General features: G+C 35.8%; 1 protein-coding gene across 2 annotated transcripts in view; it reads right to left on the bottom strand.

The window, feature by feature from the left end:
* The window catches only part of HORMAD2 (HORMA domain containing 2), a 91,402-nt gene that overhangs the window by 68,636 nt on the left and 5,471 nt on the right, over positions 1 to 17,295 (bottom strand). The window contains exons 2-7 of one of the 2 annotated variants that reach the window (XM_007128651.1): positions 16,379 to 16,467; positions 12,206 to 12,347; positions 10,242 to 10,305; positions 9,444 to 9,480; positions 6,403 to 6,423; positions 5,664 to 5,690 (exon numbers count right to left, since the gene is read on the bottom strand). In XM_007128651.1, the coding sequence (XP_007128713.1) occupies positions 5,664 to 5,690; positions 6,403 to 6,423; positions 9,444 to 9,480; positions 10,242 to 10,305; positions 12,206 to 12,347; positions 16,379 to 16,429 (342 nt within the window). In that variant the 5' untranslated portion in view covers positions 16,430 to 16,467. Of the gene's footprint in view, positions 1 to 5,663; positions 5,691 to 6,402; positions 6,424 to 9,443; positions 9,481 to 10,241; positions 10,306 to 12,205; positions 12,348 to 16,378; positions 16,468 to 17,295 lie in introns of those variants that run through there. The other variant, XM_024121033.3, reaches the window with a different exon arrangement.

Below are 17,295 nucleotides of genomic sequence, written 5' to 3' on the forward strand. Positions count from 1 at the left end.
GCATTACATTATTCAGGAGTAATATTTCCAGATATAAAGATAACACTTTTTCTCCTCCATGCTGAAAATGAGTTAGATGGCATAATCTCTTGTTACCATCTTAAAGCTGGAGAAGCTAAAGCACAGAGTCAAGTGTCTGACCCAGCTTAGGTAAATAACAGTGGAACTAGTTAAGAAACCATTCATTCATGAAAAGGATATTTATTGAATGTCTACTTTGTGTCAGGCAGTGGAGTCACTATGGTGAACATGACAGAAAAGGTCCCTGTTTTTCTGGAAAACACAGACTGGTGGGAGAAATGGTCAATAAATACATAAACAAATAAAATAATTTCAGGTAGTAATAAGAGCTGTGAACAATATGAAGCAGATGCTGTGACAGAGTACAGAAGGGAGAGGGTGATTTGGTTTGGACGGGCCAAGGAAGGCCTCACTAAAGAGGTGATGTTTGAGCTGAGCTTCATTGACAAGAGAGGTCAGCCATGTGCAGAGCTGGGGGAGAGCGGGGCACCCCAGCAGAAGAAACATCAATGCAAAGGCTCTACAGTAGGAAATGAAGCCTCTTCTAGGATCACAGAGGAGGCCAAATGGCTGACGATGAGTGAGCAAGAGGGAGAGTGTAGGAGATGAGGTTGTAGAGAAAGTTGTGGGGCCTTGTTAACTAAGGGGTTTGGACTTTATTCCAAGTAAACCAGAAGTCCATTGAAGGGTTTTAAGCATGGGAGTGATCTGCATTTTTAAAGATCACCTTGGCTATTTTAAGAGTGCAGAGAAGTGGGAACCATGAGAACAATTAAGAGACTCCTGAAAAAAAAAGAGAGAATGCAAGAGGGAACAGATATGGGGATATATGTATATGTATAGCTGATTCACTTTGTTATAAAGCAGAAACTAACACACCATTGTAAAGCAATTATACTCCAATAAAGATGTTAAAAAAAAAAGGAGAGAGAGAATTCTGTAGTAATTTGGGGAAGACTAGAATGGCAACAGGAAAGCTAGAAAAAATCAGAAAGGAACCAGGGTCTATGGTATCAGGTGTTTTTTAATTTTTGTTCTTTTGATCCTGCACTAAAAACTAGACACCACTGCTGTCTGCTAGCTATAAATATGGACAAATATAAACAGATATAAATAAGCTAGAAATAAAGGACAGATTTCCTCATGAGAGATATACTGCATTTAAAATAAAGTGATTTGCCTAATAGTTGAAGCTAACAGTTGACCCAGATACACATACAGTTGACTGTTGAACAACATGGGTTTGAACCATGCAGGCCCACATATTTTTTTCCAATAGTAAATACTACAGTTGTACATGATTCGTGGTTGTTGAATCTGAGAATGAGGAACCAAGGATACAGAGGAACCGTGTATATGGAGGACCTACCATAAATTATACATGGATTTTCCACTGCTTGGGGGTCACCACCCCTAACCCTTGTGTTGTTCAAGGGTCAGCAATAGTCTGTACACAGAGCTGGAGAAGGTGCTAAAGACAGGCAAGGGTATGAGTTTAAATCTGAACACAAAAAATACCCTTCATTCATCTATTTCAGTGTTTGTTCCTTGACAATGTGGGAATGGAATGTTAGATTGATCAGAAAAAGTCACAATGTTCTTGTTACTTTTGTCTATTCTGAGATTTGGTATCCCATGAATTATACGTGAGCAGGTCCTAGGGAAACTGGCTCATGGTGCTTATACTCTAAAAAGACTGACTTGTAATGGAGTTATTTTTAAGAGAAAAAACTTTTTTTCTAGCAAGACAGTCTACTTGAGAAATCAAACCAAGTTTAGAAGGCTGCTTTGTGAGTACGAGAGATATGTGAGAATAGAGGTGCCTACAGCAACAGGTTCACTCCAGACAGGCTAGATACACAATATCCTCTCTTCCGTTGATGCGTTGATGCATTGATGTGGTATAGTTGCCCTGTCAAGTAAACAATGCCTGTTCTTCCTGACCGCCCATGTTTCTCAACAAGCTCTAGCTTTTTGATGCTCCGAGCTATCTTTTATTTTTTTAAATTGTATCAAGAGTAGATCCTTTAGTGGCTGATAATTTTATTAACACTTTATTATTTGGTCCCTAGTGCAACTACTAATAAAAGAGTTATGTTTGTAATTGTTTTATAGAAGATGATAATCCTTAACAACTTCCATCCAAGTCTGATTGATCAAGGAAGGTATGTTTACAGCAGGCACTAGTCTCTTCTTAACACCTCATAAAACATTCTCCTGCTTTTCAGATTAATGTGTTGCCTAATAAGTATGAGTCTTTAAACTGCTCACCAATGGTTTCTATTAATCATACTGAATGTATCCACATGGACCAAAGCAACAGCAACATACACAGCTTTTCATTCTCCCTCCACACTCTAATCCATTGGCAAGACTTTTCAGGTCTATCTCCAAAGCACATCACAAGTCCATCTGGTTCTCTTCACCTTCATTCTCTTCACCCTATCCAAGCCAATACCATCTCTTTCCATCTGATCTGCTTGCTTCCGAACTACTCCTCCTCCTCCAAATTCATTCTCTGTTCTACAGCCAAAAAAAGTTTTGAAAATGCAAATCAGACCATGTCACTCCTTTGTTAATGGTTTCCCATTGCCCTTAGAATAAAATCCAGAATTTACCTTGGTCCACGGGCCTTACTCATCTGTCCCCTGCCTACCTCTCTGACCTTATCTCCTGCCTCTTTCCCTCCCACTCACTCAGCTCCAGGCTCAGGGCACCCTCTTTGTCCATGAACACACAAGATGCCTTCCTGCCTTTGGGCCTTTACACAACTGTACTCTGGAAAATGTTGTCTCCAGCTGATGATAATAATCATGATATTTGGGCACTTCCCTAAATGCTCTACATCTATTCATTCTTACATAGCCACACTCAGAGTAGGTATTACATCATTATAGATGAAGCTAGTAAGTAGTAGAGCTGGGATTTGATTCCAGCGCCTGCAATGTTAACTACTATGTTGTTCTGCCAGTCACATGCTATTACCTCTCACAGGCCTGCATGTGGTGACTCTTCTAGGCATTCAGTTTCAGCTCAAACAGTGGCCCCTCAGGGAGGCCTTCCAGAAACTGCTCTCCAATCTTTCTTCCTCCATTCCCACCTTAGCACTCTCCAGCATACCAACTTTTATTTTCTTCAAAGCATTACGATCTATCTGAAACTGTTTTGCTAATTTTTGTTTACTTGTTTATTGTTTATCCTCCCTCATAAGAATGTAAGCTTCCAGACAGCAGGGACCTTGTCTACCCATTAACTCCCGTGTTTCAGGCACATAAGGGGAACCCAATTAATACTTGCTGAATGAATAAATATTCAGCCAGGATAGAGTTCACATTCAATTAGGATTTCATCCTATAGGATTTTTAAAAACAAAGTATCTAAAAGTATATTGTGGTTAGAAGCAGGGACCATCTATAGTTCAGTTCCTGAAGCAGTCTATTAAAAGTGGTGTTGACCACCTCTAACAGGCAAAAAGAAAAACAGATGGTGAAACAGTAGGATTTGAATCCTCACAATATTCAAATATAGTAATTCTTTATGGGTCTATCATGCATTAAACTGTGTAAACATTTCCTTAACATATTTACATTTTGGCTTACACATCTTGTTAATACCCTCCACCCATTCTGTAGTGTGTATCTGCAGAAAAGCCACGCTAGCCCTCTTCACTACTCTAGTTATTTTCGTCAGTTCATCTCTTTCTTAAGATGGAGCAACCAGAACAAAGCCTGAAGTGCAGAAGCACCACACTGTGCAATGCCCAAAACTCTGTTGGTCTCTGGACTGGATAAGCACACTTATTTAAGACAGAGGTTCTCAACTGGTGTACCATGACAGACTCTTCACAAGAGTGCTGCAAATTTTAGTCCATGTGTAAATGCATTTTTGCTTCAGGTAAATATTAATGTTGTTACTGTTTGTGCAGTTTTGCTTAGGGGACAATATATACTTCTACCAGTATGAGTCAAGAAACATGGCACCATATCAGATAAATGCCAAAGAAAGACTTTATGTGAGAATGCTGTTTTGCAAGTACATAGAAGAAAGAGATCAAAGAGGTAAATAGTTCTATCAGTGACTTGGTGCTAAAGAGCAACCATAAAACAGTGTAACCCCATGGATACTTTCAGGCACTATGAACATTGCTGTGCCATAGTTATACCATAATTATTGCTGACACATTTGGTGTCCTTTTAAGTCTTTTAATACCCTTAAACATGCCACCAAATTTTCTAGTAATCAAGAGTGTGCCATGAACACAGAGGTTAGGGATCACTGCTATAGAAAACAATATGTAAGAGTTCAAAATATTTTTTTCTGGGTCATAAATGATAGCTCAGAACTTATATAATAAGCTTTTGCTTTCTAACTTTATTATTACGTATATTACCTGCATCAAAACTCATTTAACAGTTTTCTTCCCACTCTGAAATATTTTTCTGTAGATAGCCCAATTTCCTCAGCATTTCACTACCTCAAAACCATTAGTTTCAGATGAGTTTTACATGCATAAGAAAACATAATAATTTATTGCACTAAGGAAATGACCAATTTATTAACAATTTATCAGGAGATCTTACTTTGGGAAACCTCCCCTCAAACCTACTGAAAACAAAAAAAATTGAAACTAAACTAGAGACAAAGATAAAAATAGGTTTAGCTTGGGCATTGAGGAATTGTTACCCACCTCATGCACCAGTTTTCTTCTGCCTTGCTCAAACAGCTGTTTATAATTTTGCCAAAGAAGAAAGGATACTAAAGGCTAAAAAACGCTTAACTTAGTTGTGAAGGTCACCAGTTAGGCTAAATCCATAGGTTTAGGGAAGGAAAACTGAAAGCAAGCAAAAGGGAAAGGGAAGAGGAAAGAAAGCTGGGAGGAAAATAGAGGATAGAATGAGAAGAAAGAACGAAGGGCTTCTCCCTCCATTTGTGCCACTGCCTCAGCTGTCATTCAAAGTAGCACAAGTAACTATTACGTATCCAGGACTATGAATTCACACTGGGAGATCGAAAAGAAGACAAGACTTGTCTTCAGGAATCACAATCTGGTTAGGGAGATAAAGTAATCTTTATGAATTAATTAAGAGTGTTAAACTGTGAGGTCCTGCTGGAGAAAGGAATTTAGAGAAGGGAGAAATTAGTGTGAAGAAAACAGCCAAAGAGGCTCTCATGAAAGCTTTAAACATAAGTTGGTGTTGAGGATGAGTAGGATTCAATAAGCAGAGGGGAGAAATTTAGAGAGAGAAGTAAAGAGGTAAAGCTTAAAAAATCTATGAAAATGTCAGAAAGGAGAGAATTAAGTTAGCCATTAAAAAAAAGTTTAGCATTATGCCAAAAAGGTCAGAAATAGAAAGGATTCAGCATCATTAAAAATAAAAATAAAAGGTAGTTTTCATACAGATTCTTACTGTTAACGTGTTAGGTAATACGCTCAGTTCTACTCAATGCTTTTTTCCCAATACCCCTAGGTAGTTTTTTAAATCTCATAATAAAGAATTGGTGACATTTATAATAAAACACACTGAAAAAGCTCACTACGAGTTACTTTGTTCATATGGTAGTCTAGTGATATAATTTATGGCCTCAACTCAGTTAAACATATTTAAATATAATATACTGCCCATCTCTTTATGTGTTCTTACCTCAGGTTCCTTTGGATTTGTGTAAAGCTATTTAAGGAAAAATAAACAGCATTTAATTTCTGAAACTAGATTACTCCTCACAGAATACATTTTCTATTTGAAGAGTTCAATTTGTGCTGTATTAATTGAGTACTGAAAGATATATATATATATGTATCTTGAGATATATATTTCAAGCTAGAGATAGAATAAGCTCTTATTTTGTGAACATAGGGAGGCTTTAGAGCATTCTGTGAACCCTGATTATAAGGAAATTGATAACCAGATATTTATGATTACTGCGACTGCACTACAGTCGCAGTAATTTGTTACGGTTTTAAATTTTTAAAATAACTCATATATCTAAGACTCTCAATAGTATCTTCTCATTTTCCTTCTATTCTTAACTACATATACCGTGTTATACCAGGAAGTATACAAAGCTTCAAAAAAGTCTGCAAAACTTCAAAAACAAAGAGCTTTGAGTCTGTAAATTAACTCAGAAAATGAAATTCTGATAGCCAATAGATGAAGCAGATAGTATAGCCTATATATTTCCTCATGTATTATAATATTGCAAAGAAATATGTAGATTGTGATCTTTTATTAAAACTTCTTATAGAGTTTTTTTTTTCTTCCAAAATGTCATAGGACAGACAATGAAATTCAGGGAGAATGGGGGAGAGTACTATTTTAATATTTCACTTGCCAAAAGACAATGAAGCAGAGACAGAGGCTTGGTCTTTAAATGTGCACTTACTGTAAGTACTGCCATGTGTAGCTTCAAGAAAAAAGAAAACTATTGTTACTATACACTTGCACCTATATTATTATATTTTCTTAATTATTATTATTATAAATAATATATTTATATATTACTTTATTATAATATATTACTATATTATAATATATTACTACATTACTATATTACACCTACTATATTATACCTATATTACTTTATTATTATAATAAAGTCTAATTAAAATATGACTTTCAAATTGAAAGATCTGGGTAGGAAGAAAATACTATCAGAAGATCAGAGAAATGGATACTAATTATTCATCCATTCATGTGAGTCTCTATACCCAAGGTTCTGCTGGGGAGGGGAGAGATGGAAAAAAAAAAAAAAAAAAAAGAAGATAACTATCCTTAGTCTCTATAAGTTACATTCTAGTTTGGGAGGCAAAAGATATACAAAATAATTCATTATTACTAGAAGTTAATTATGCCATAAGCATCTCTAAAACAGTTTGCGTTTTGAAAGTAATCTACTAAAATAAAAAATTTTAAGTCTGGTGTAAGTCTACAAAACCCCTGCCCTCCCTACATCTACATTACTATAAACAGATTCTGTTTGGAAGAATAATGGAATATATAGATATATAGAGATAGAGGTATAAGCAAGCCTATTAAAAACTAGGATACAAATGAGAAAATTTCAGGACCATAACTTTGTATCAAATTATTCACCTATTTCACCCAAAAGACTAAAACTTTAGTGACACTGTGTGGCCATTTTGGTTACTGCATACAATTGATTTTAAGACTACACAGTAAAACTCTAACTTATATTAATTATTTAATTAATAGTTCATTCATTCATTCAAAAATAGAAATGGTCCCTGATCTCAGGGAACATGCAGACCAGCAGGAGAGAACAAAAAAAGCACACAGATAGGTACATCATTACAATTGTGATAATTGCTATGAAGTAGCAGCACTGAGTGCTTGTGACCATTAAACAGATGGACAGTCTAGGCTGGGAGAGGGGTGGCGGGGGGGTGGTTGTCAGGGAAGGCCTCCCCGAGGAAGTAAATATTTAGGCTGGGACCTGAAGGATAAATTGGAATTAGCCAGATAAATGGTGTGGGGTAGGGAAAAAAATTTTGCAGGCAAAAGTAACAATATGTACAAAGGTAAAAGGCACTTGGTATGTTCTCAAATCCTTGTGTACTTGAACATCGTGAGCAATGGTGAGAGTGATGCGTTGGAAAGTATGGTCCCTAGACCAGCAGTCTCAGCATCACTTGGAATTTGTCTGAAATGAAAATTCTCACACCAGAAATTTTGGGGTGGAACCTGGCAATGTGTGTTTTAACAGGCACTCCAGGTGATACTGATGCAAGGTAATGTTTGAAAACTACTGCTTTAGATTATTAACTCATTTAATTCTCAAACAACCCTAAGAGGTTCGTTCTATTATTATTGTAAAGAAACTAAGTTACCAAGAGGTAGGTTATGTGCCAAGATCACACAGGTATTAAGTGGCAGAACTAGGATTCACTTCAGACTGACTTTTTCTAAACCTTGAGCTCTTAACTATATTTCACTGCCCCTCAAAGATGGGCACTCAAGAAATGTTGCTAAATGGACAAAGGAGAATGAATGAGTGCTGTTCAGTGTACTGGTGAGGACCTTCTTCCCCTCTCAACCTGTCTAAATACTAAGGACCTTCAAAGTCATTTTCTCCCAAAGATTTCCCTCATGTCCCTCACTGGATACTAACCCCTCCTTTTCCATACTTCCTTTGCACATAATCAATATCTTGCTTTTGGCATGCATCACTTTCTAATGAATATTATGGTTATTTATACTTGTGATAAAGGTGATATTTTTTATAAAAATATCAAACTGACATGAAAAAATCAAAATTTAACAGCCCAACATGGCACAGGTACTGACCAATCAGAAAAGATGCCAACTTAGCCCTGGTGCTAGGTTCCTGGAAGCTCCCCCCTGGGCCAGGTGTCAACCCCTTAGTTGCTAGATTGTGGAAAGGTCTAGGGACACCCCAGAAGAGACACTGGTGGGGTGAAGGGGAGGACATGGTGGGAGTCATTTGGGATCTCAGAGAAGCAACCATTTACCACTGGATATAGAGTACTTCAACATTTTAACAACAGGTACAGCTATGCCAGTGTGCAATAGCTGATCATCAGCCATGCATATGAACGTCATCTATCTTCTGCCATGGTCTATAAGTTCTTTGTGTGCACAATCTCATATCTGTTTTATTTTTGTATCCCTCAACCTCCAGTCAGTGTTGAATAAATCATAAGTAATAACTGTTCAATGAAAAAGGAAATATATCAGTGCAACTAAATAATCCAATGTAAGGCTTACTCACCTTAAGGTTTTTTAAAGGAATAGGAATTGAGAAGTAAAAAGAAGACAGAGATGGGGAAAGGAAGAGAAAGCAGTGGTGGAAAGTTCATTTATATATTATCTCTTCAACTAGGACTAGAGCCTCTAATTTTTACACTCTTCATAGCTGTCTTGGGCAGCAAGAAAAATCTAAGGCACTTAAAATTCAAGCTGCATTTAAAAAAATTCAAGCTACAATACTAGCTATTTTGAGGGAACAGGTTATATACATGTGTCAAACATATCTAACAAAATAACTAACATAGAATAAAAACCGATTATTCAAGTCCATTTTTTCCTTTCATATCTGCAAATTGAATCACCACTATTTTGAACATGTTCAATGTGCTAAATGCCAGATTCTTGTCTGCCCTTTCCCACATCCTGTGGATCTCTTCCAGTGACTTCAGAGGAAATTCTTTGGTCAAAAAGATACGAGTATGTAAAACAGAAAAATGAGGGTTTCATTTCTAATTCATGTAAACGAGACATCAACAGGACAACAAAGACACAAAATAAAAAGAAACTGGTTCATGAATGCAAATGTAGGAACTGGTATACTGTTAAAACACAACAACAAAAGAAAGGCTAAATTTTTCTTTTAAAGGGATAAAGGATGAGTCTTTGATCCTGGTGTAAATTTAAAAACATTCTTACGTATCTCTTTTCCAAAGCATCAAAACAACCTCGAATCCTGTCAAGAAATAAATGTTTGGTGTCAATTTGGACCAGATGCAAAGCCAAAAAGAATCCCAAGTACAAAACTGATTTGTTTTTTGCTGTGAAATACATTAAATTGATAACCATTTCACCTTTCCCATTTAATCATTTTTTTAGAAATTCCTATATCTTTTTTTTTTTTTTTTTTGTGGTACGCGGGCCTCTCTCTCTCTCTGTGTGGCCTCTCCCGTTGCAGAGCACAGGCTCCGGACGCACAGGCTCAGTGGCCATGGCTCACAGGCCCAGCCGCTCCGCGGCATGTGCGATCTTCCCGGACCGGGGCACGAACCGTGTCTCCTGCATCGGCAGGCAGATTCTCAACCACTGCACCACCAGGGAAGCCCCAGAAATTCCTATATCTTTTAATATGTTGATAGTACTTTATAAATAATACGTAAGCAATTTTGAGATAGGGAATCACATCTTATTTTTCTTTTGGCCTCCCATAATGTTTAGGACACTGACATGCATATGATGAGTAATCAAATTTTGATTGATATTTTTCTTTCTTATATAAAGTCCATTTTCTTCAAAAACAAAACTAAATCAGTATCTTAAAATAATATTGAATAATTGTTACACATTTCTGGGAAATTTTTAAAAAAAGAAGATGAAAAGAAAGAAAGGAAGAAGGCAATAGTTTTAAGGAAATGATCTTACCAAACAGTCTTATGGGTAATTTCAGCTATGATAAAAATAATGTTGTTCAACTTTGGTGGAATTTCAATTACTTACCACTTGATAATATGCAGTGACCCAGGACATTTTTTATCTTCTCGGAGGATTTTTAAACTGAGGTCTACAAAAATAGAAACAGTCTGTTGTACTAAAATTGTCCATACTAAATAAGGGTATTTCCTTTCATGATTTTATTTATATAACTTACTTAGTTTATAGCTTATAAAAACATTTTGAATCACTAAATATCTAATTTAAAAATAAATCCTATGTTGGTAATCGACTTAGTTCCCATTTTTATTATAGATTAGCAGTCTTCTACAATGTAGCACAACTGAGTTGGTTGCAAAATCAATTTGTGTCACTTCTTTGCTTCTGCTGAATTCTAAGTTATCATAAGGTAGTACTGAGACCATCTCCATCAACCAATTTAAAACGTACACCTCAGTTTCAAATCACTTCTCTGGTATTTCTCTCTCTCTCAATGAAAGAAAAAAAGGATGAAAAATGTTTCCATGGATTATTCTCAAATATTAATTTCCATCTGAAATTCAACTACCTTACTATAGGAAGGAAGAATAAGAAAATCACATTAAAAGTTTTGGTTAAGATCAGTCTAAAATCAATTACTGATTCATGTATGACTTTGTATAAATCACTTCACCTTTTCATATTGTTTTCCTATCCTAAAATTGATGTTACCTCTATTGCTATTGAGAGATATGAAAATTATTCCATATTGCTATAACATTTAGAGATTGCCAAAAAGAGAGCAACTTAGGAGTACTGGGCATTTTTATGATATATGCTACTTTAAGTACAAACACTGAGAGGGAGATATATAACTTCCATTAAAACTGTCACAAAAAATAAAGCTATAAACAATGGTATTGACCTCCATGCACAGGTTAGTGATTGGCACACAATAAGTGCTTAATTAATTACTCCAAACATGTCTTTTTCCAATTCTATATTCCAAACAAGAGGAGAAACTGCAACTATATGCTACATATAAACATTTTCACTATTACAGATTTATATCCTATAGACCAAAAGAGGACATAACACAAATGAGGCCGTCACAGTTGCAAATATAATGCTTTTGTGTTTATAGCACACATGCATTTCATTGATGCTCATGTAGAGAACCAAATGTTTAAGAAAATTAAATTGGAATGAGGCCTAAGTATATCATTAAATACAGATGTGAGAAATTTAAAGTAAAGTTAGATTTTGAAAAATAACATCTTACAAGGAAACTTGTAGCCCTCTATATTTATTTTCCAAATGATACTCCCACTTTCATGACAAGTCAGCAAAATTTTCTGAATTGTTATCACAATCCATATTTTTAAACAAATAAAAATATTTTTGAAAAATTGAAGAGTCCTAGGTACATTCTTTTTAATACAAGAGAAGGAAAGGAGACAGAAACAGTTTGTAACATAAGGAAATGAGATCATGAGTTTAAGCACATAAGAAATAAAAGGAAGAAAAGTAGAAAAGACAGAAAATTAAGAAAAGAACAGAGCTGATTAGAATAATAATTGTCTACATATCCATGTAAATCAACAAATGGGTTTGGCATGGGTATGCATATTTTCCACATATTTGTATATGTTAACAGAAAGAATTAAACTTCTCAATTAAAATTCCTCAAGGCCAAAGTCTACCTCAAAGAAAAAAATTCAGTTGAGACACAAAATAGTGCAAATGTACAGCATCCAAGTAGATTTCAATCTGGCTGCTGCTTTTGTAGGTACAGTTTAGAATTACTGGGCTTGTCCATACATATTTCTTTTCTCTTCATTCGGTGATTTGGTATTCAGCCAGGAACTAAGGGTTCCTATAAGTAAAACCACTAAATATAGTGAAATTAAAATGGAAAATGAATTAGCAAATTGATCTTAAAGAACCCATGACTTGGAATTAGCACACTCTGTGAGAAAGTAAAGTTTTACTCCTGCCAAATAGAGGAAAAGGGCTTCACCAGCCAAAGTAACCATTTAGTTAAACTTTACCATCCAAATGGCGTTCTCCGTAAGAGCTCTCTGGAAACAGGCCCCTTAGATATGTTACACATGAGATAGAAGTAGCAAAAAGTTTCTTCACCATTATCAATGACTCGTGCTCATTAGTTATTTGAGATGGGAAAACTGTTTCCTGGGAGGGGGGGAAAATGAAAAAGATTAGTATTCTTTAATATATTCAGCCCATCATGCCATTACCACAAGCAAAATGGAAAGGTTTTTCAAGACCTCAAATCTGATACCTTTATAGATAATTAAAAGGAAACTGGGCTTTGAATATTGCGTCAGATTAGATCTTCACCGGCAAGGCAAAGAAGAAAGGCAGAGACGGTTATCCAAGTAATTCAAGACTGATATAATTTATTTTACAATGACCCATGGATTTAGGCAAAACGGGGAGTTTTACTATGATTTTATAATCTTCCCTTTCATACACTCCTCAGAACCCACTGCAATCTGTCTTCCACCCCCTCTGTTCTATACTATTCTCTCCAAAGTCACCAAGTACATCCTATCATTGACCTCATCTCGGTCCTCGTACTATGTAAACTCCTCTGCAGTGCTTAACACTTTTGTCTACACTCTCCTCTCTCTCAGCTGCCATAACACTATTTTCTTTTTTTTTTTCCCACCTATCCTCCATATCTATCTCAATCTCTTTTATTTTTTTCCAGTTTTTCTGCCCTTTAAATGTTGCTCCCACCCCAGAATTCTGTCTTCAGTCTTTTCTCTTTTCATAGCTCTCTCTTCTTGGGTAATTTCATCTAGTCTTACTGCTTCAGCTACAGCCTATACAGAGAAAATTTGAAGTCCTTATTTCTGTTCTGAGCCCTACTTCCATTTGTCTATTTTCTAAACATCTGTACCTAGACCACTTTGTAGACCCCTCAAACTCAGTTTATCTCTATCACCCTGACTGAAACCTGATCCCAAGTTTCATTCTCAGACAAATGGATCAGCATCCACTCCAATCATCCAAGCTAGAAGTACAGTCATCTTTGGCTTCTCTCTCTCCTCCATTCCCCATATCCAATCACAAAGTCCTATTAATCCTCTCTAGGAGAGTTCTCAAATCTGTTTTCTCCTTTCTCTTCTCACTGCCACTGCCTTGGCTCAGGACATGGTCACTTCTCCCCTTTATTACTGTAGTTGCCTCTGACCTCCCTGCTAACGGTTCCTTTCATTCAATCTGTCCTTCATACTGCCAACATTACTAACTTCAAAGAATACAAATCTTAAAAAAAAAAAAAGAATACAAATCTTATCATGACACTCCCAGTGTTCATACAGGATAGAGTTCAAGTGTAGCGTTTGAGAACTGTCAAAATCTTATCTTTGCCTAGCTTTCCTGTCTCATCTCCCACCCCTCCCTTCTGCCCCTCCTCCCTTATCCCCTCCTATGCACCCTACTCTCTAGCCATGTGGAACTACTATTCATCTACTATTCTACTACCATGTATTTTCACATCTTTGTGCTTTGCTTAAGCAAAAGTTCTGCAGTATAAGTGACTCTCACAGATAAAGCTGAGTGCAAGAAATCTGACACAATTGAGTACTAAAGTATGATTTCATTTATATAAAGTACAAAAGCAGGTGAAACTAATCTATGATATTAGAAGTCAGAATGGTAAATCTCTGATTACCTCATTCAAATTCAGAGGTCTTTTTTACTATACTGCACAGTTTCAATTGTTGAAGTTTTAATAATTCTGTTACTTAGAGGCAGGTACTACCCACAAATATGCATTTAGATGAAAGAGAACACCCCAAAAGCTTTTCTATATCTATATCTGGTTCTAGAATGTCTTCAGGACATTCTAGACATGATTTTGCAATGTAAGCTTGCTTCCTCTTTGGTACACTACATAGCGAAAATGAATTATCAGTTCATCATTTTGTCAAACCATATTATATTCAGTTGTTAAAAAGATACATAAAATTATTCTTGCATGCATGATAGGAACTTTGGGGACAAATTAATATGGATCTTAAAAGTCAGGCTAAGGAAGTTATGCTTTATTCTGTAACCAGTGGAAAGGCAGCAGGTTTGATTAGAAGAGTGAGTAGAATAATTGTTTTACGAATATTAAGCTATAGCAGAAGTAGGAAAGATTAACGTTGAAGGAGAATTAGGTATGTAATGTGCATGTGTGTGTATGTGTATGTGTGTAAAATTTTACAGAAAATTGCTTTTCGTACCCATAGATCCTGAGAAATTAAGGTTCTTTGGGGGTAATTGGGTAATAGCTGGCATGGCATGCATGTATAATGACTTACTGAAAACATGCCAAAATTTAGAGGCAATACTTGAGTAATAACTACTTGTAAAATTAAATAACCTAAAAATATAAAGATGTTTACTTTAAATATAGAATCTAAAAGGCAATTTGTAATAATGAAGATCAATGATTGGAAAAGGCCTCTAGAATTCTGTTACTTTTCTATACTCCAGGGATTTTTTTCTCAGCTCAGTTGATCTAATAATTTAAGGGTTATCATTCATGTTTTTATAAATGTCTAATACATGAAAATACTGTGGCTTGATAATAGAAAACACTATTATAAATTATTTTAATAAGAAATTGTGCTAATGATATAAGTAATGTTTGACAGCTCAGCTGTCAAGCTACATGACCTACGGCAAGTTACTTTACTTCTCTGAGCTTCAGTTTTCCCCTTATTTCAAGGTTTAAGTGAAATAATAATATAAAGCCCTTGGCACAGTGCCCAGCACGTGGTAAGTGCTGAATAAATGTTAGCTTCTATAGTTATTATTATTGTTGTTTTAAGTATTAAATAGCAAAATCATACAGTCACTTAAAATTTACTGGGAGAAGTAGCTCATGCAGTCCAAACTACAAAGATCTGTTTATATCAAAAGGTCAATTTGATAGTGAGAAAAATAACTGCCAAGCTGATTGCAATTCATATACCCAGCTCAGCATTTTCACCCCAGGAAGGGTTTCCTAAGTGGAAACTCAATGAGATCAGGAGTTGGCTTGGTGAGTATACTGAATTTGAGCCAGAAAGATGACTGCTTTCTCTCTGCCCTAATTCTCTTTCAACTTCAATCTTCCCTGCCTCTGCTACAGCTTAATATTCCTTAAACATTATTTGACTCACTGTCCTGGTGAAACCACTGACTTTCCATTGATTACAGAATAAAGCATAAATTCCTTAGCCTGGCTTTTAAGATCAACATTAATTTGTCCCCAAAGTTCCTATTCAATTTTATTTCCTACTTCTGTCCAACATGATGACACTCCACTCCAGTAGCGATGGATTCTTGGTTATTCTGTGAAACATGCCATGCTCATTTCTTACTCTGAGCCAAGGCATATGCTAGTTTTTCCTCATGGAATTCTCTTCTCTCTCCTCTCTCCTAATTCTTTTCATTAATTAAGGTCCACCTTAAGTCCTATCTCCTTCGTGAGGAATATACAAACCATTCCAGTCTATATAAAATCTCTAAATTCCTATAATTTGTATTGCTTTACTCTTTTCACATATATTTAATGCATATACTGCTTTGTATATTGACTTACCTCCTGTAAATCTTATTTCCCTAACCAAATTATAAACTTCTAGAATGTAAAGATTCTTTTTTTTTATTCTCTCAGAGAATAACACAGCATTACATATATATTATATAATATTAAGCTCTCAATGAATCAATGAATGATTCATTAATGAATGTCATGGGACAAGATAAACTTGCCCAGGTGGACCCAGCAAGGTTGCCTGGCCCTGACATGCTTCCCCAGGGCCCCAGGATCCTAGTTTCTCTAAGTGCTCTCTCCTTCAGTTCTTATAATTACATCACAGTGTGCATTAGAAGTGTCCTAATTGTGTCAGGAAGTGAATGTCTAACAGAGAACCATTCTCTCTAAACATCTCTTTTTGTTTCTGATTTCTTTTCCTCTACAAAGTCTAAATATATAAACATGAAACAAGCACCCAGTAAGTTACTTTGTAGAAATCTATTCTAATTTCCTGAGCATCCTCAGTCTATTAGCCAGTTAAAATGTAGACATACTCTGCCAGAATATTATGTGCCAATTAACTGATAAAACTGCTGTTTAAAAAAACACCAACGATTAAAGTCATGATTCTGAACTAACTCACTAAATAGTCATTGATTTTCTTTTAATTCTTAGTAAATACCTTAGGTGCCTTGTGAATTCTGATAGAGTGAGAGAGCTGAGCAGTGGCCATTATAGCAATCTATCAAGGATTCTTTTAACAAGTCTAACCTGTAAAAGAAAGAAAAAAAAAAATTAGAGACCTTGCCTAACGTAATTCTTATTGTGAATTTTCCGAATAACTATATAATTAGCATTTGATTGGATTCTTTTGAAAATTAGTTTAATAAACATTTTTATCTCCACTACCAATTTTCTATAAAGTAAGATCTCTGGATTAGTTTTTCCAACCACCCGATAAAAATTTAAGTTGACTTATTTGTTCCCAAATACATTTGGAGGGGAAAAATAAATTGTAAATCCCCTAAAGATTCAACAGTATATTTTACTCATCCTTGTTATTCCCTCAGAGTGTAACAGTGCTCTCTATATAACAGGGGCTCAAAAATACTTCTTGAATTAACTTCATGTGTAACTGATTTTCAAAGTAAACTCTAAAGTTTACACTTCATACTCATTAGGATGGCTATTCAAAAAAGTGGAAAATAACAGTTGGAGGTGAAGATGTGAAAAATCGGAATCCTTGTACACTGCTGGTAGGAATGTAAAATGGCGCAGCTGCTGTGGAAAACAGTATGGCAGTTCTTCAAAAAGTTCAATAGATTTACCATATTACCCAGCAATTCCACTTCTAGGTCTAAACTCAAAAGAATTGAAAGGAGGGATTCAAACAGATTACACACCAATGTTCATAACAATATTATTTACAATAGCCAAAAGGTGGAAACAACCCAAATGCCCAACAACAGTTGAATGGATTTTTTGTTTTGTTTTTTTGCGGTACGCGGGCCTCTCACTGTTGTGGCCTCTCCCGTTGCGGAGCACAGGCTCCGGACGCGCAGGCTCAGCGGCCATGGCTCACGGGCCTAGCCGCTCCCC

This window comes from Physeter macrocephalus, chromosome 19 (assembly GCF_002837175.3).
Source record: "Physeter macrocephalus isolate SW-GA chromosome 19, ASM283717v5, whole genome shotgun sequence".
NCBI lineage: Eukaryota > Metazoa > Chordata > Mammalia > Artiodactyla > Physeteridae > Physeter > Physeter macrocephalus.